A 20,589-nucleotide genomic window follows, 5' to 3' on the forward strand; every position below is an offset into this window, starting at 1 on the left:
CAATGTGTCCTCTGCCTGAGAGATGAGAGGGGGCGGCACCCTGCAAATAGAGGCTGTCAATCAAACTCTGCCACCACGCTCTGTAACCTGACGCCCACAGTCAGAACAACGGTGAGAACAAGAACCTTTTTTTTACAGCCACGCCCCCTTTCCTGGGTAGGGGTATGACAAAGAAATACGTCTACGCCGCGGTCGAGGGTCGCAAAGTAAAAAAAAAAAAAGAGGGTCGCAAGGCAGTGTTGCCATGTCGGCTTATTACAAACGACTTTGGGCTTCTGTTTCTGTAAAGTTGCTTTAAATATTGGTTTGTTGCGGGTTGTGTTTTTTGGGCTTGTTTCTAAAGTGTGCTTGCTTATTTATTATTGTTATTTAAACATGACTGTCGAGCGAACCATGGCTATATAATTAAACCAGTGGTTCTCAAATATTTTCATGAAAATGTTTTGTGCCACAGAGAGCATTTGTGTTGTGTTTCAAAAAATATTCAAAATTTTATTTTAACAGTTTTTGAAAATAGCAGATCTACAATAGCCGATGCATAATAGTTTAAACGGGTGCCTCATCTGGCCTGGTTGCTTCTTTTGGGCTTGTTTACCTAGACCTGGTTGCTTATTTCTCTCGCACAATCTGGCAACATTAGTCGAGGGTCGCAGGCAGCTCATGTTCAATGTTCTGCTCAAAATGTTAACAGAGTAGGGTTTTTTAGACAGTATTAAACAAACCTAACCCACATATAAACCACAGCGTTTTACGCAACAACAATGGGCGTTCTCTTGGAGTTCGCCGTCGTAACATTCAGGGTAGTTTGGTCCTTTGTGTTGGCCGGTGTGAAGTGGCTCGTTGGTCCAAAGAAGGAGAAGAATGTAGCGGGTCAGGTCTGTCTGGTAACCGGGGCCGGGGGCGGCCTGGGGCGGCATCTGGCCGTGGAGTTCTCCCGTCGGGGAGCGACGCTGGTTCTCTGGGACATAGACAGTAAAAGCAACGAGGAAACGGCAGACATGGTGCGACAAATCCACCGGTTGATCCCCGTAGGTAAATTGCCTTATTAGAGCAACTTAAGATTTTTTCTTTTCTTTTTTTGTAATGTTATTCAGTTCCTGACCTGAACTCTTGGGCATGTGTGTGTGAATGACAATGTAATAACGCAAGGGTTCGAAAACTTTTCTGATCGCGACCCCCCAAAATAATAATCATATTTGAACTGGGGAGTCCCTCCACCCTGACAAGCACTTGGAATTGTAGGCATTACATTTAGTTTTATTTGACTCGGTTCCAGTCAGATAAATATTGTGAGGGCTGTTTTCACGATGTTTGCCTCTTTTTGCGTAATATTTGACAATTTGGCCAGTTTTGTATTAAAAAGCTCTTAAAAGTCATTAAATTGTCACTTTAGAAATGTGCAGAATATACCATGCACACGCTTATACTGTATGTTGGTTTGTTTACTGATGAGTGAGAAAACAATGTTGCACAGTCAGATCATCTGGGTACCCCCCAAAATGATATGGGTCAACTACACCACAGTATTCAGGGTAATCATCAATTCATTTATCATTGCCTTCAGGCATCCCATCATGCTTTTAGTGCAACATAACATTTGAACTCATTTACACACAACTGACTGAAGTCAAGTCCCACACAGTACTGCATCACATTCACAATGGCTAGATCATAAACAGATATGGCACTTAATGCCTGGCAAACAGTTAAAATTAAGTATTCTAGTTAATGCAGATTGCAGGGCTTTTCCTGGCTTGAAATATTGGCTGATGCTCCTGTCTCAATGGTAAGCTTGGCCAACTTCATACAGTACCTCATGTACACTAATACATCAGTGATAACTGAAACCAACACAAGAGGTGATGAATGCCGCCATGGTGTGTTTTTAATGGAGTGAGTGTCATATCTCCTTTGCTATTTTCATTTTCCACAATCAACTTAATCGCGGTTTCTGTTGCCATTGGCCGGTAATTGGAGCACAAACACCACTCAAAGTGTCAGGTATGGCTTCACCTACCAAATGAGGCCTAGTGAAGGTGTGTGATGTGAAGTAGCTGCTTTGGAACTTACAGAGGACACTGTGTGCACCAGAGACTCAAGGGATTCTTTCCTCCTTCAACCTGTGAAGGTTGAAAGGGCAGGCACTAGAGATCCCAAAAGGATCAAGCATTCCACTCCTGTCCTGTAGATCCTTTTTTGAAATTGATTGATTGAAAATTTTATTAGGCAAAAGAATGTAAAACAACACAGTTACATTTATAATGCTTTTGTCTAAAAGGTCCGGCCAAAAAAGTCCTTGCGGGCTTGTTTCAGTTGGGGTCCTTGAATTAATTTCATAGACATATAGTAGCAACCAAACAGTTAAAAAATCAACAAAGAATACAGAGGAAAAAATATATATACCATTATGTACAAGACAGGCATGAGAAGAAAAAAAAATTATATGCACAAAAAAAGCATTAGAAAATAAAATAAAAAGTATGTACAAAAATTTGCCCATGTTTGTTTTATGGGTGGGTGTTACCAGATTGTTGTTTTACGCTCCCTCTAGTTTTGTGACTGTGGGTGTCACTAACTTTTTCGAGGTACAGATATGATACAGATATGCAGGTATAGGGGGCATTTCGGGCAAATCTGCATTTACAATTTTGAAGACCAATCCCATTTTTAGTTGTATAACCCTGTCTTCCACCCTGAGCCAGCCTAGGCTGGCAAAGTGAGTGGGAGAGAGGTGGGTCATGGGCCCTAGTCCGAGAAGTAGTCGAATCAGTTTGTTTTGGGAGGTTTGAAGCTTAGTCTTCAGTGACACTGAGGTGTTGGAGTACCAAGAGGAGCTAGCATAGTCAAAAAGGGGCTGAATCAGGGCCCCTGAGAGGGTCCTGAGTGCCTGAGGGTTGACAAAACCCTTGATACCACTCTGTGAACAAAAATAAAATTACAATATATTCAACTGGTGTCACATCATGGCTAAATTGGTCCTTCCAACATAGTTGATTAAAATACTATTCTTGTATATTTCTTTATATCAGTGGCTACATCATGGGTTGTCTTGTAAGCATACGGTTGTCCTTATTTGCAGATTCCCTAAGTGCAGAAGATGGCCATTTGTTTCAGCCGGAGGTACACACCTATGTGTGTGATGTGGGCAAGCGGGAGCAGGTGTACCTGATGGCAAAGAAAGTGCAGCGTGAAGTGGGAGATGTGGACATTCTCATCAATAATGCAGGGGTGGTGTCAGGGCGCCATTTGTTAGAGTGCCCTGACCATCTAATCGAGCGCACCTTGATGGTGAACTGCCATGCTCTGTTTTGGGTGAGTTGAGATTAAAGGGAAATGCTATTTCAGGGTCTCTTGTATTTGTAGAAGAATTAACTTCCTACAGAGTAAAATGAGCTCATTGCAAGCCCACCTACTATGCATGGCATGCTTCTAGACGGTAAAATACAGGAGTTCTTCAAAATTGAGTGAGGACAGAGGGATGTGTCATTAAGACAACACAAGTAACCAATTTGTCAAATAACAAATATTATTCCCCATAAATGTCAGTTATTACAAAGTACTCTAAATGAGAAGTGTAATTCTGCTACAAAATCAGGTATATTCTAGAATATTGTATAGCTTTTAGCTTTTTTCTCTTGCTTCCTCTTTGTTGAATATATTATTATCTATTCATAATTTCATGTTGACAACTGAACCAAGAGATTCTCTGTACATTTATTTGTACCTGGCGAACAAAGCTTCTGAAAGCAGTACTGTGGTCTCGCATTGCATTATTTTGTACAGCTAAATTGAGCAGAATGCCATACTAACCAAGCATTCTTCATTTCTTGCCTCTGCAGACGTGCAAGGCATTCCTGCCCAGAATGATGGAATTGAACCATGGACACATGGTGACAGTGACCAGTACAAAGGGACTCTTCTCTATGGCAGGGATTGAGGTCAGAATGTCACACAACTCCCAATTTAATCGTCTTTGTAGCTATTTATTAGTAACCCATTTTCGAAAGTGTGCACGTGAATTCAATGGGTAATAATTTTCTTTTGGGAATTACCAACTAATTATGCTTACATTTTATATATTCATTATATTGCTTATTGTTTTAGTGACTACAATTGTAGAATTACCAGATTTTCACAGTACAAAGTGGAGCATGAAGTCTGTGGCACATGCAATGCAGTTCACAAATGTGTGTGAAATGTGTTATAACAATATAACTATACGTTGGCTCATAATTATGTTCTCACAGCATTGAGCATTGTGGGTTTGATTTCACCTTTTGGACTTTTCTGTACCATTACTAATTTGTTGTCACTTTTTCTGAAGTGTCTACAGTAGGCATGCTTTAAAAACAAAGAGCATCTGCATCTGATCAATAACCTGCTGTGTGTTGCAGGACTACTGTGCCAGCAAATGTGGAGCTGTGAGCTTCCACGAGTCTCTAAGTCATGAGCTGAAAGCAGCGGAGAAGGACGGCATCAAGATGACACTGGTTTGCCCCTCTCTGGTTGACAAAAACATGTTCAGTAGATGCCAAAATAGGTAGGTAGGTGAATACTGAATAGAAGTAATTGAAAGGTTAAATTAGTGTGCACAAAAAGTAAAGACAAAAGTAAATTAAATGTAATGAACATTTCTGGCACAATTCTCTCAAAACAACATACAACAGTATTTAAAATTACAATAATTTCAAGTACACATCATCATACAACTTTACAGCACACACACTGCCAGTACAGACTGGAAAATAGCCCGTCCAACTATTTGACCTCCATAAATGTAATAGTCATAAGTTAGGCCTACACTGTATCTGGTCTTTACTCATGACATCATCAGTAACAGCTCTTGTTTCAAAGTACAGCTGAGTAGATTTATGATAAGTTGGAACCTGCTCACCTGACAGTTTCGCAACACTGTGTATTGCTTTCCTACCTACTACTTACTTAACAGCCATGTGGTTCATGTTATGGTCATTATACATGACTTGATACATCTGAGTTGTTCCAGTACCCATGTTGTTCTTTGCTATTTTACTTGTCTTGTATGCTGATATTGTATGAATGTATTTATTGATTTAATGTTTCTGTATGTCTCTGACACATACACAGTTACACACAAAAACAATTCTTGTGCCTATCCTAGTGTCTTTACTTGATGTGTTGTTTAATCAATGTCTCTGCCATCCGCATGCGAGTTTAACAAAAGCATTTGTATTTAGCTAACATCATTCGAATTTTGACTATACTCATTTTGCATATAATCTCTCAAGAACAGATTCCGACCTGCGGTGGAATCTGTCGGAGCGGTTCGTCCTAACCAGTGCGCATTGGCTAAAAGTGGGCGTGCCTTCAGATCAGGAAGTGGGCCGCGCTTTACCCAATCAAATGTAGTGGGCGGGATTCACGTGTCCATCCACCATGATCCACCCTCCCCCCCTCGAAACTAGCCGAAACTAATTTAACAATAGCGTCCTCGGAGCGGACAAAACCACGGAAAGATATTCACATTTTAAATTACTCTTTCATCATAGAAACAAGTGGGCTTATAACCAAAACCATCCATGTTCTCTGGGAGAAGTGGTGTTAGTGTTCCGTGTAGAAATATTGTTAGTGGGAATGAAAACATGGTCGCACCAACCGGAAGTGATGCGCTATAGGCAGACATGAAACCGGTGTTTCCCTGCGCTCTAGTCTAACATTATACTCCTGCCAGACCCCACAGAATATCAGAAAAGCAGAGGTCGCTGTTTTTCATTTTCTGTGGGGTCTGGCTACGCGAGACTATTTTGCATATAGCCAAATGGGGAAATCACAGATTGACCCATTGATATCATATATCAATTCTCAGAATGTCTCTCTCATAAAGAATGTGTACTTATACATATGTGTCCCTTCAGTGCTTGACCGCCGTAATTGCTGCTTGCAGCTCTATTTATTAATGCCATCATCCTCATCGAGCTAATTTGTAAAGGATGATCTTTTTCAGGAAGGAGATATCCCCTCTGCTAGCCACAATGAGACCAGAGGAATGTGTACAGAGAGCCATGAGGGCCATTCTGACAGAGGAACCCATGATTTGCACACCGCGGAGCATGTACATGGTCAACTTCCTGAAGGCGTGAGTACACAACTACACATACCAGGGTTCTTCCTTTCATTTTCTTGTTGGGAAGAGTAAGACAGCAGTGTCTTGATTGAAGTTCTAAATCTCTTTGAATTATGGCTGAGTTGATGAAAATTCCATGGCTTATGGTTTACTCATTTTCAGTGCGCCCTGTACAATCATGACTAAATCCACTCTCGCACTGAAGGTACAGAAGTTCCTCAGTCATGCTAGGAAAATGCACATGACACCTAGATGAGCTCCCCAAGAACCGTGCCATCGGTTATACAGTTTTGCTAATTTCTTGGCATTTTTACTTGCAACCCAATATTACCAGATGGAGAGGGTTTTCAAACTGTTTAGCTTATGCCTGTACACAGTATCCTAGCGTCTCTATTCTGGGGTGAACATTTGCGAAAACAGCTTGTAAATCTGATATATTTGGCAAAGAGATTTGTGTAGATGGAAAAGATTAGTGGGCCAAATACCCCTGGGGGACCCTGGTCAACAAAGTACATAGGGTTTATAAAGCTCTTTAAGATGCTGTGGCAGCTCTTCAATGTGGCATTGCCCATCCTGTTTTCTCTGCCTTCTTTTTAAAAGTGTATATTTTTCTTCATATGTTTTTTTCAGCCTAATTTATAATTTGTCACACAACGGCAGTGCTCACCGAACGTCAGTTTTTTGGGGCCAGCGACACCGTCAAGCAACAAAGCGGCTAGATAAATTAGGCTTCATAAAGATTAGGAGGCATCTCAATGTGGCAGGTGTGTTTCCTAGTAACATCTGATTGGGTGCTCTGCCAAGAACAGAAAAATTGGCTTTCAAACAATCCATGGAAAATATGCCACGACAGAAAGAAGTGCCCTCAATTTTCATCTTACATAAATATAATCATTTCATATGATATATTTCATATATCGTTTTTTTTTAATTCAGTAGCCATAGAGAAAGTATATTTTTTACAAGTAATGTTGATTCTGCAGTCCTAAATCTCATTCTCTTTTTTGTTCCTGGTTGTGTTTCAGTGTTTTACCTTTTGATGCTGTTGTCTGCATGTATCGTTTCCTGGGTGCAGAAAAGTGCATGCACCCTTTCCTTCAGCACCAGGGGGAAATGACCAACAACAACGAATCCCGGCTGGAAGACTAGCGGGTTTAATGACTTTCAACCTGGCTGGTGTCTCTATGTTGGGCATCACGTCATTATAGGTACAAATTGTGCTCACAATACTTTGCACTGTGGCATGTGGTGAGCTTGTAGATTGACAATTTTCACTATTCGTAAGTACAGTACATAATGTTTATTGAAGTGGTCAATTTGTTAATGAAATCTGTTTGCATGACATCCTGGTGTGTCAGGGAAGCTGCATTTTGTTATGGGTGGATGGGGAGAGTGGCTGTAATTCTTATGTTTTTGTACAATGATTTGTTTTTGTTTTTAAATGTGAAGCACATTTGAGTTTACCTAGTATGAAAATGTGCTATATAAAAAAATGCACATTACTTGACTTTCACATTGAGAGCATTGGGTTGGTGACATATCGGGATATCTGGATCATTTCAGTTAGCTGAATAACTTCCATAAAGATAATTGCTGACACTGCAGATAGGATTGTGTGTCTGAACTCTGAAGCCTAATTTATGCTTTGGCGAAAATCTGTAATACGACATATCACATTTTCAATGGAAAAATGTTTGAGTCACGTTCCTTCTCTCTTGTGAAGTTATATTTATTGACACTGTACTAGACACTTACTAGATCAACATTCCTAGGATGTGTTAACAAAAAGGCTTTGAAGATCACACACACACACACACACACACACACACACACACACACACACACACACACACACACACACACACACACACACACACACACACACACACACACACACACACACACACACACACACACACACACACACACACCTGGACAAAACAGGATTGCATTTAAGACATTACATATGAAATACTCGTTCACGTCTCTTTTCTAAAGACTGGCAAGTTAACCATATGACCTATAGCATCCCAATTCTGGGTCATAATTGGTGAATATTTGGTGAAAATAGCAGATTTAAAGCTCACAATGTGATGTGCTATTTTCGTTAAGTGGTTAAGCAAGAGTCCTTCAAGTGTTTCCTACTTGAGAATGGGATCAACAGTACTACTGTATTCTGTTCTGACAACTTAAATAAAATGTTTTAAAATACCTTTTAAGACTTAAAAGATGTTTATATTGTGATCACTTAATTATTTTTGTTTCTCAGCCAGCCTGTAATGCATACCTTGGAGCTGAATACCAACCATACAGGGCCTAACTAGCCACCAGTTGGAACTAGCCACCAGAAGTGGGAGCACAAGTGGTTTATTTTGATCTGATACAATCCAATCACCAAATATAAACTTGTAGACAAATACCTTAAACCACATAAATACATTTCAATATTGTGCAAACTATAATGTGTTTGTACCCAAGCCTGGCTGACACTATAACCTTTTGTGTTAACAAAACCCAACCATGGGGGCTAATACAATGACTGCCACTAATGCACTAATACAGTATACTGTGTAGATGTAGGATGAGGCTTTTTCAAATTTCATTTGTTTTATTAAATTCCATCTCAATCGGCAGTACTTAATGGGTGCATTTATGTACTTGGGCTGCACATACCCATGCATGTAAGGATGCTTTTGTGTATGTTTGTGTGTTCTATCCAAACACATCCAATCGTTCCACCACCTCCATATTTATGGATGTGTATGTATGAGTGTGAGTTGGACTAGGAGGCCTGAGGTAGGCTGTCATGTGGTTGTGTAGGGGTGTGGTCGTAGTCTCTGTTTAAGTTCAGCGTTCCAAACAGGCTCTCTAGCGTAGCCAACACTCTGTCTTGGATATAGTTGACCTGCTCTGCTGGACAGTACTCATCTAGACTGGACCTGAAAACCACACACACACACACAGTTGATAAGCTGTTGATAAGGTCAAGGAACACATATGAGAAATGTTGACTAAAGTACTCCAACTTCTACCTACACAGTAAAATCCTCAGTGTTCATTTAACTCTGACCGCCGACGACCGTGTAAACAATTATACCAAATAAAGCAGTGTTCCAATCTGAAATAAGCAACAATTGAAAGATGCCTCTTGATATAAAAATAACCTAGTAGTTACCAAGCCACATGCACACATTGTTCACTTTTACCTACATTATGCTCCATCCTATCACAGTGTTGTGCACCAAAAATAGCTAATTGTTTGATTGAATACTTTATTAACAGTTTGCAAAAGGTACAGTGGTACTGTTATACAATGATACTAAAAGGATAACGTATTCAATTAATTGAGACATAAGACAACCAATATATAACCGTTGGCTTCACTAAGGCCATTTAGAGAAAACGTGTTATGTATGTCATTATGGAAAATAATGACAAAACTAGCATCTGGCTAGGCAAAGCAAGCCATTTCATAATAAAGCCCATTTTTAAATTCTAATTATGAGGTTGTTTTATTTTGTTGTAATACGTACAGAAAAAAACTTCTTAGTGTGTTTTTAGTTACCTGGACATGGTGACCATGGTAGGTTTGGGCAGGGCCTTTAGGATGAGCTGGACAGCCAAGATGAGCCTTTCTATCTCCTCGTCAGTGCTGATGTGATGGGGCAGCTCTGAGTAGTCACATGTCAAACCTGCCTGATGCACCTTAAGAGACATTTAAACGTTAAAGTTGGTGTAAGTTATATTTCTTTATTAGAGTTTTTTGTTAGTTTAAGCTCTATAGTGTTACTGAACATCAGAATATAGCGCTATTTAACAAAAAAATCACTTTAAATCTAAACACTGGCTGGCGTCAAATCCAGTTGAACAATAGCTGAACATTTTCTAGTTTAAATAGAGTGTGTAAGTTGAAGCATGTAGAAGTAGCAGGACTGTAGAAAATGTGCAAGAAAATGAACATTCTCCCTATACAAAAGTATAAAACATTTCAAAAAGGTGTATAGAAGCCCACAATTCCAAATGGGGCTGAAACTTTGCCCAAATATGGAAATGCCTGACGTCATAGTACAGTACAGTGTTCAGATAGGTTTTCCTCTTACGCGCATCACCCAGCAAACACCTGCGGTTGAAGTGGTGGTGGAAGGAGATCGCTTCCCACATTCTCTGCAACATCAGAGTCAATTGCTGATCCTGCATCCGATGTCCCGGGTGCCGTGACAGGATCTTGCGTCTCCAACGAAAACCTCTGCATAAGTTCCTTCACCTCGTGCTCCACTACGTCAGTCCAGTCAATGAGATCGCTCTCCAGCTTGTGAGCCCCCTCCATGACCTGCTCCTGTCGCACCCCCAGCTCTGTCAGCAGGTCTAGTCGCTCATGTACCTTGCTCAGGGCTGTGCTGCCTGAGGGAGCAAAGGAAGTCTCTGAAGCCTGTGGCCGCTGTGGAGATGCCTGGCCAGTTATATAGAGCTCAAAATCCTCCGAGCTCAGGTTCAGAGACTGACCATCCATCTTCTCAATGAAGGCCACTGCACAGCACAAGTTTGTGAAGTAGTAACCATCTTCCCCAGTCAGGAGCCTGCTGGGGTTGCAGAAGCGGGTGATGTACTGGAGGTTGGAATGAAGTCGTGGAGGATTTGCCTTCAGCACAATGTAGATGAGCGTGGGGAGGAAGTCATCTGCAGACGCTGCCTCTTTTTTGGTGGACTTGATGGCTTTCAAGATGTGCTTGCTGCAGCGAGTGATACATGCTAGCTTGTCCTTAGGTACACGCTTTGAGTCTATCTCATTGACATCTATGATGGCCTCGACTACACTATCTGACACCTCTGGGATGTCCTCATCCACAGGAACACACAGCATCTCAATGGTGACCCAGTTCAAGGCCCTAATTCTCTTCTGAATGGTCAAGTCGTTCTTCTCGTCATCTGTAGTGTCAGGACAGAAGACTTCCTCATACAGACAAATCATCATATACTTCTCTGCTTTATCCATAATGCTCTGTATGTGATCCGACGGACCATCAAACTGCGCCTGAAGACATTCTGAGAGGTTCTGATAAAAGTCCTGGACACATTCTGATAACTCATCAGCACCCAGATCCCTCTTGTAGACCATACTCTCAGTGAAGGCCAAGCACTGTTTGAAGATCTCCCTACCTGGCTTCAGAGGTTTGAGAAAGTCAATGAATTCCTGAGTGACGTGGTCTGTATCTATAGAGGGCCAGGACTGAACTTCCACAGGGTGTGGGTCTCTTTTAGGTGGCGATCTTGTGTAAGATGTAAAAAACCTTATGACTGCATTTACTTTGGACTCCTCCTTGGTTTGTCTTTTGTCTACATTTCTGAATGGCGTAATGGTTGACTGTGCTCTTTGGTGTCTGTTGGTATAGGCCTCTTCCTCCTTCTGCAATCTTTCAGCCAGTGTCCAGTCTTCTTGAATCTGTTTCTGTCGGTCCTGCTGATTTTCCTCTCGCCAGCACTTTGAGCACAGCCCATGCCAGGCTGTGTTGCCAAAGAAACCGCATCCCTTCTTGCACAATAGGTCCGACTGGTCCAGATGGAAGCCACGGCGTTCTGACAGCTGGCTCATTATACCTTACGGATATTCTAGACTTGTGCTGCAAAATGTGTTTCTCACACATTGGGCTCTCCACAATGTCAGCTAACTGTACCGTTTCTCCCGCTCAGGGGCCGGGGCAGTTAACGTTACTTATGCTAACCAGTTAATGCCAGATAACATTTGGGGTTAGTGTCAATATGGGCTCCGTATTGTACAGTTATGTAGCAACTAGAAATATTAATAGATCAAAGGAGAACTATCACTGGCTAATAGCTTACTGACATTGTGCATGCATTCATTATGGAGAACATATATTTACAAAACCCTATGGCAGTTATCTACGACATAAAGTTCTATGACGTCAGGCATCTCCATATTTAGGCAAGGTTTCAGATCAAGCCGACTCTCCATTGACTTCCAGAGTAAAATGTTTGTTTTAAAAAGTTAAATATTAAAGTCCTACTGTATAACATTCATTTTCGTAGTCTTTTTGGCGACCCCTATTGTGGCTCCACTTAAAAAAAAGATCAACGGTAAATGCCTCAGACAAAATGCTGACACATTCATATCTCTATTCCACTATGTTCAAGTTGTCTGTCTGTCTGCGAGTCTGTCTGGACAGATTATGGCCATACAGTATATGGACATGTCTGACGTCACAGTACTGACAGCGCATATCAGCGGTGTTAATCAACGGCTGATAGGCCGTCAGCGCAAATCGCCGTTGATAGGTAACGGTTTCTGTTGTGGGTGATGTCAGACCAAAGCTTGATCAGCGAGAGAATCAGACAGAGAGAGAGGGATACAGGCATTGGGAGTGGGAGGGATGGAGAGAGGGAGGGAAGGAGCGATCCTAACGAAATGTCAAGAAAATGTCTCAATGTGCATCTCAATAAGTAACAGGCCTGTTACAGATGCTTTTGAGGTACAAATCCAAAATTAAATTATTACTCAAATGAGTGAAATCAAATATTTGGGAATTATTTTGGATAAAAATTAAAAATTCGACAGACAGGTAAAGCATATATGCAAGAAGGTTAAACCGAACTTAAACTGTTTTTGTCATATTAGAAGGGACTTATCATGTAAAACTGCACAGATGTATGTATGTATGTATGTATGTATATATGTATGTATGTATGTATGTATGTATGTATGTATGTATGTATGTATGTATGTATGTATGTATGTATGTATTGTATGTATGTATGTGTATGTATGTATATATGTATGTATATATATATATATTATAATTTTTTTGTACCTGATTGGGTTTTAGATTGGTATTACTGTATTTTAGAAAAGCTTCCTGTGGACAGGTGTTGAAAATTAGCACTCATGCTATATACACTGTAAACAATGCATCTGGTTTTGTCGAATGTAATTGTGATGTCCATATCAAATAAATAAACTTAACATAACGAAAGCTTAACGCGCTGATAGATGTGTCACTTCGCGATACATTTGTAAGATAAATAGCCTGGCAATGCCAGCCAAGCTAATAACGTGGCACTTCTTGTATAATGTATGTGTACAGTTGTAAATATTAAGGGTTGGGTGCCTCTGTGTTTGAATAATATAACAATGTGTGGTGTGAGTAAGGTGTTGTGTAATGCCTGTTGCCTATACCAATGAACCCGTAAAGCTATAATTCATTAATAAATATTATTACCATTTCATAGTCAGGTGATTGGTTTCTCCTCTTCAGACTTGATACCAGGTGGGTCAGGGAAGTCATCCTGAAATATGGAAATCATAGTGAGATACTACAAAAACACTCTCTACAACAACTAAAAGAACACACACACACACACACACACACACACACACACACACACACACACACACACACACACACACACACACACACACACACACACACACACACACACACACACACACACACACACACACACACACACACACACACACACACACACACACACACACACAATGTGCAACTCTGCAATCGAGATCCCTTCTACCAGATAGGCTTTTGAAATAATAAATCATACTCTTTAATTGTAGAGTTCTTCATTCAGTATTTCATGTGATACTATTTCATTCCAGTCCAGCGTAGAAGATAGAAGCGTAAATGCAAAGGTTCTGGCTATCTTAGATAACCTGATGAAGGTTATCTAAGATAACCTAACAACGTTGTTTCCCATTAAAACTCAACTAGTGGTTTGGGCCGCTTCGCGGCCCAAACCACTAGTTAAAAAAAAAGATGCTGCGGCCAGAAAGAAGGAAAGCTGCTGTGTGCGTACAATATGTAAATACATTGAAGGCGGGAAAGAAGCCTAAATAATAGCCAGAGCTCTGATCAACAATCTGTGGCAGGTTTTGGGGCAAGTTGAGTGTTCGTGTGTTGACGGGCATTTTTTTCTTTTACTATGATCGGCCCTTGGTATTTTCTTACGCACCGATCGCTTTGTAAGTGTGCAAAAGTCTTGCCTGTTTTAGTCTAGCAGAACCAGTACACAGTACTACACACATACGTTACCCAGGGTTGCTGGCCCAGCGTGCGATGGTCTCCTCGCCATCATCCTCTATGAGATCAGCAAACGCTGCCTCTAGGTCCTCCAACTGATGTGTACGATGATACACACACTCACTAAGCTCCTCCTGGTCCAAACACACAATTATGCATTACTATACTGTGAAATCCTCATTGTACAAATTTATAAATAAAATGAACACTGAGGATTTAAGTGTGTATACTTCTGCAGACACCCAGTGATTACATTAATTCACATTCAGAAAATTATTAAAATGATTTAATGTGATTGTTGTGACACTTTGGTGCCCGGTCAGGCTATGCCTCCAATACATTGCATCACCTCACAATCACAGAGAAGAATGTCATGTGTGTTTATCACTGTACTGAACCTCTCACCTCCGCAGCGTTTGAGCTGGGTCTTCGAAAGTTGTAGAGCTGTTGAAGAATGGTGTATTCTTCCTGGAAAGCACAACCATCATTGAAACCTCAAGTCAATGCAATGTGCAGTATAATAATAATAATTATTATTATAATAATTGTCACAGCCACCCAAGTTAAAGGAATAAAGTACACTGCAAACTGTGTCCTATGTAGGAGAGCTAGTATGAAATGGATGGTGCTTTACTGAAGCTGTGAGGTGCAAGAACAATCATTTAGTGTGGCTTGAAGGTCCCTGAAATGTGCTTAAATCAGACAGAATATAGAGAGGTGTACCTGTGTGTATAACTCCTTGAAGGGATTCTTACAGGAGAAGAAATCCAAGTCGATGTCCAAGATGTATGGCTCTGACTCTTTGACAATTGACAATAACTTGTTTACAGCATAACTGATTGAGCCTTCATCATCAACTTCACCATCATCATCACCTTCCAAGTCTGTTGGTTTACGAAGCTGTTCTTGCACTTCTGTTGTGTTATGGCTGTTGCTGTTGGACTCTGTAGCTATAGTGCCCTCTGTTGGCTCTTGCCTGTCTGTGCAAGTGTTGCTTCCACTTCCTCCGGGCATGGTGCTAAAGAAGGGCTCAGGGTGGCTTCCTTCCCCAGTCCCCTGGAACTCTGTCCTGGGTTTCTTAGATCCACACTTCCACATTTCCCTGTCAATCTTCCTCTCTAAAAGAAGGTAAAAACAACACAATAGAGAAATGTTAGGCTGGACAAGCTTCAGTTGTTGTTTTTAACTTGCCTTATGTGCATGATAAAAACAAAAAAGCCTCGCTAAAACAGACTTTCATTTCATCAATTAATATATATATACTGCATGCTCATTGGTTTAGAGCCAAGTGCTCAAGTCAGAGCTGAATATATAAAATAAAAGTATTCCTTTGTTGTTGTCCATTGACCAGGACCCTGTTGTGAACCACTTAAACAATTAAAAGATACAGATATATATATATATTTTTTTTTTTTAACCATCATTGTTTTGCTATATATCCTCTCTCTTTTCATTTTATTCAGGGACACTATAAATATTCAAGTATTTCAGTCTTGTAAACTGCAATCGAGTATCAATGAATGATTTGTATTTTCGTGTCATGAATTTTTATTTTCGTGTCATGACACCATTTTGGCCTATAATCCCATATGGGATTATATGAAACATTACACAAAAAGAAAACAACTCACAAAGAATAAAGAAAACCTTAACCTTAAACCTTAGGCCCGGATCCACTAGTTGAGAAACACTGCTATAGTCTATGTACAGTAGGTACCTGTGTATTTCCTGTGGTTTGGTTTCACAGGGTTGACTTTGACCACATCCAGACGGAGTCGTTTAGCATTCTCCAGTTGTTCTTCTGGAACATACAGACCATCACTGAGGAAGTAGTCATCTGTACTGGTCACCCTGCAGAAGCGGAGGGAGAGGGGGGAGGATTAATACTAATAATACTATTTATTATCCTTGAAGATAATATCAATAGCAGTCATGGCAAGCAGCGGGATACAATGGCAACAGCTGCATCAACAACAATGGTGAAATATACAACATATTTGTAATTATTTTTGTTTTTAGCGGCGCTAGAGGGAGCGGATCCTGCTCTATACCTGACTTTGTCCATGTGCGTACGTCAACGTTCTGATTGGTCAGGTACGTCAACAAAGTGATTGGTCAAGCTTCACGTGACACGTGACTATAAACACATTATAAACACATATCGATGACAAAATGTATCAAAGGCGCCGCTACCTTCACACAGGGTGTGATTTTTATTTCTACATTTGTGTCGGCTAATTTTAGATTTAGAATGGCTTATTAATGGGAAGTGTGGGGTTATAGCCAAATAGCATTGTATTTTATTCTTTCATCAGAACTTTCTTGTAGCCTATGACTCCAAAGTATTACTGATGATAAAAGTAATGCTTGCTAGGCAATCTTCTTGATAAGAGTCTATAAGTGTGTGCGTGTGTGCGTTACCTGAGAGTGTTGGTGGATGAGTCTTTACCTATGGCCATTCTGTGCTCTCCTTCCCTTATCTGCTGGGCCCAGTATGGATGTAGCCAGGCTACAGACGATACATGGTCGGCATATACCATGGGCATTATCCAGTTCTCTATACTCAACTCACTGAAAACATAAACAATGCAGTGGCTATCAGGGAGTATAGACCATCTCATCCAACATATCCCGACAGTTGCAAATACTTCATATAAACAACATAATTAAACAAGCAATAGAATTTGATTTAAATGAACAAGAGAATACCAGAAACAAAGAACACAATACACATAAAATGCTGTAAAATAGTAATAAAGTGGATAATAATAATAATAATGTATTAATAATAAAGTAAGTAAAATAGATCAGAAAATGTTTTAAAGAGGATACCGAGTTGGCTAGCGTATTATCCATGGGCATGTCTAGAAAGCCATTGGCAAAGGGCTGCTAGACTTTGGAATGGCCAGAAGGGCCATGACCGAGAATCTTAGGTAGTGTTCTGGCTCATAATGGGTTAAAAGGTCTGTGATGTACGAAGGCCGGGGAAGGATCAAGATGCGCTTTAAATAGTCAAATCCTGACATAAGTTACTTCTAAAACTGACAGGTAACCAATAAAGGGAGACTAAAATTGGGATGATGTGCTCTGCACACAGTAAAATCCACAGTAAAATCCTCTTAAAAATTGACTGTCCCATACGATATGCTTTTTATCACAAACACATACAGTGTGCATTTCATCTATAGATGTCACGGTTCTCCAAATACACGATTCAATTCATTTGAAATTTTAAGGTCAACATTCAATTCTATTTTCATCTTAAACGTTTTAATATCACACAAAAATAAAATTAGGCAATTATAAATGACTTTCTGCAGGTGAGGAAATGCAAGCTATTAAAGTAAAGATAAAGAACACATCTGCCATGCTCTGTTTTTATTGCAGTGTGCACTCTTCACCTCAAACTGCAGGTGCCATTCAAGCTCATGATATCACTTTGACTTTAGATTCTAAGGTCTCTATTCAGATGTTTGCCCATGTTGATTGATCATTTTTTTTACGATTTTGGTCAATTTACGTGACACCCCTAATTTCATCAGAGAGGTCAGGGCACAGGGTCAGCTGCAGTGCAGCCTGGGGAATTTATGGGGTTCAGTGCACGTTCTAGAGTTGGTGGGCAGCTGGGCACCGTAGATGTGGTACCAGTCACCAGTTTCACAGCTGGAATGCATGTCAGTGCTCGGAAACAAATAAGCAGCCTAAAGCCTTTAGCCTAAACTCACAGGTGGGCTGCCCTTCATCAAGGCCAACCTGCCACTCATATGCTGATAATAAACCATAGTAGTTATTTAAAGGGTAAAAGAGAAAAGGTCCATCTCTACTGCACTGTAAAGTAAAAACTAAATAAATGGTGATTGGTACCTGAGTAAGGCGTCCTTATCAAAGACAGTGTCCGCTGGCATGTTGACAGGGATCAGGAGATCAGGGTGGGAGTCCAAATGAACCATTGTAATGTTTTTCAATGGGAGATGTCTGGAAGCTATGGCACGATAGATATGACTTACCACCTGATAAAGTAGCAGAACCAGAGACATGATTATATACATGTTACATTTCATAAATGTTGAGTAAAGTTTTGCAGACAGTGCATCCACACATCCACCTACATTCAGTGGTGTAAAGTAACTAAGTACATTTATTTACTCAAGTACTGTACAATTCTGAGGTATTTTTTACGTTCTTCAGTATTTCCAATATTCAATATTTTCTAAAGATTTTTTTTTTACTTGTGAAATGGGACATTCTGTAAAATGAGTACTTTTGCTTTTGGTACTTTAAGTATATTTTCATACCAATACTTTTGTACTTTTACTCAAGTACATTTTGAATACTGGAACTTCACTTGTAACTGGGTATTTCCACATTGCAGTATTGATATGTTTTACTTAAGTAAACATGCAAGTACTTCTTCCATCACTGCCTACATTCATTCATTCTCTCTCTCTCTCTCACACACACACACACACACACACACACACACACACACACACACACACACAGTTCACACAACAATGGACAGTCAGACAGACAATTAGGCACCAGCCAGTTAGCGGTTCAGTGCCTTGCCCAAGAACACTTCGAGATACCAGAGTAAAGAGGGGATGGAGCGAGCACACTTCAGATTCCCACCGCTCTATACACACACACACACACACACACACACACACTCACACACGCCTCCTAGTAGCGAAATAATAATAATAACAATATTATATGATCACTCACGTCGTGGTGGTCTTCAACAATCCACACGGGTAACTCTGGGTAGACCCTCTTCAACGGGGCGACATTCATTTTGGGAACAAACGTTAGGTTCCGTTGATAATGAATATATTACTGACTAAGAGATACAATGAAACACAGGCTGAAGCTATAGATAGCTTTTAGCAGCTAACGCTAACAACACTTCTTCTGCTTCATAATGGTGTGTGCTAGTACTGTATAGGTGCATATCGCCACCAATCGGTCATACATGGGATAAACGTGTGTGTGTGTGTGTGTGTGTGTGTGTGTGTGTGTGTGTGTGTGTGTGTGTGTGTGTGTGTGTGTGTGTGTGTGTGTGTGTGTGAGCTGTGTTCCGTGAGCAGAAATAACGGAGCAGAAATAAGACTTCCGGTTGACGATCTCTTCAGAATAAGAGTACCCTCTAGAGTAAAAAGAAACCATTGAAAACCATTGAAAAACGGTTCATTTGCACATTAAAACTATAAATTAAGCATTTAAACGAAGCTATACAACACATATTATGTTTCTATGTAACAAAAACGTTTTTTAAAAGATAAAAAATGTATCTAAATGGATAAATGCTGTTCAAAGGAGTGCATAGCCTATAGAAATTGGACACTGGACCGGAGACGGACACGTGTGCCAACACTTGTGACATATTCACGCGTTCGGGGAGACCCCCTCTACAACGCCACACTCTCCGCTAAGCGGCACAGGTGTAAAAAAAAGTGTGGCGGACCGTCCAGTGAGGTCAGAGGTCAGAAAAGTGCCGTTTACAGTGCATAGCCTATACAAATTGGACACTGGACCGGAGACGGACACGTGTGCCAACACTTGTGACATACTCACGCGTTCGGGGAGACCCCCTCTACAACGCCACACTACAACGCCACACTCTCCGGCGGGCCGTCCAGTGAGGTCAGGGGTCAGAAAACAACCATTTTCAGACCCCCTCTAAAACATTTTTGAAATAGTGAAAATAGACGATTTGCATGCAGATATATATGTCAGAATCACTTGTCAGTGCACATTGTGCAAATAAGTGTCAATTAGTCACCTGGTAGTACCAGGTGACACTTTGCCGACTGGGACTGTACGTGTGGGACTGGGACTATTTTAAAATAGTTAAAATAGGCGATATACAAGCTTACAATGTGATTTACAATTTAGGCATTTAGGCATTTAGCAGACGCTCTTAATCCAGAGCGATTTACAGTAAGCAAGGTAATACATCAAATGCATAGAAATAGTAATCTAGGATCATATGTAAACCAAGAATCATCAGTCTAACAGCTCCCTATCCCCCCAAAAAATCTATAATCTCTACATTGAAACTATTCAAACTATAGGATGCCAGGTCAACAGTGGCCTGGCATCTGTCTACATAACATGGTATCTAATTACATTTTAGCCTTTGCATATGCCTGCAAGCCTGCAATGCGTTGCTGTCTTCTATTTTTTGCACATTTGGCACTGCTGCTACAGATTATCATACATGTTTTAAGAGGTTTATCATACATGCCATTCCATCTGTACTTTAATTTTATTTCTGTTATCTATAATTTTAAAAAGACATTGGTTGTGTTATTATTTATATTCTTTATAATTGTGAATGTTAAAAATTGTCGGGTTCTGCTATAGTCACTTACAAAACGTATACACTATTGTAAAGGGATAGTTCACCCAAAAAATGACTTATTTTCTATC

General features: G+C 40.4%; 3 protein-coding genes across 3 annotated transcripts; 1 reads left to right on the forward strand and 2 right to left on the reverse strand.

Annotated features, from left to right (window-relative positions):
- Positions 1-654: 654 nt before the first annotated feature.
- Positions 655-7,322, forward strand: LOC311044735 (retinol dehydrogenase 10-B-like). Its single transcript, XM_084056496.1, has 6 exons — positions 655-1,032; positions 3,080-3,312; positions 3,840-3,938; positions 4,395-4,540; positions 5,984-6,115; positions 7,129-7,322. Exons 1-6 carry the CDS (start codon positions 762-764, stop codon positions 7,250-7,252), a joined length of 1,005 nt encoding a protein of 334 aa, XP_083912622.1. The 5' UTR covers positions 655-761; the 3' UTR covers positions 7,253-7,322.
- A 135-nt stretch (positions 7,323-7,457) lies between these two features.
- On the reverse strand, positions 7,458-19,073 carry cUnh5orf22 (chromosome Un C5orf22 homolog). Its single transcript, XM_084056495.1, has 10 exons — positions 18,883-19,073; positions 18,019-18,164; positions 16,576-16,725; positions 15,872-16,005; positions 14,878-15,272; positions 14,560-14,622; positions 14,167-14,288; positions 13,336-13,402; positions 9,669-9,808; positions 7,458-9,042 (listed from the first exon to the last, which is right to left on the reverse strand). Exons 1-10 carry the CDS (start codon positions 18,949-18,951, stop codon positions 8,886-8,888), a joined length of 1,443 nt encoding a protein of 480 aa, XP_083912621.1. The 5' UTR covers positions 18,952-19,073; the 3' UTR covers positions 7,458-8,885.
- On the reverse strand, positions 10,012-11,693 carry LOC311044733 (rab5 GDP/GTP exchange factor-like; the record flags this gene model as incomplete). The annotated part of the gene is made up of 1 exon (XM_084056494.1): positions 10,012-11,693. One exon carries the CDS (start codon positions 11,691-11,693, stop codon positions 10,209-10,211), a length of 1,485 nt encoding a protein of 494 aa, XP_083912620.1. The 3' UTR covers positions 10,012-10,208.
- Positions 19,074-20,589: the final 1,516 nt, after the last annotated feature.

This window comes from Gymnoscopelus microlampas (genome assembly GCF_963454915.1).
Source record: "Gymnoscopelus microlampas genome assembly, chromosome: 5".
Lineage (NCBI taxonomy): Eukaryota > Metazoa > Chordata > Actinopteri > Myctophiformes > Myctophidae > Gymnoscopelus > Gymnoscopelus microlampas.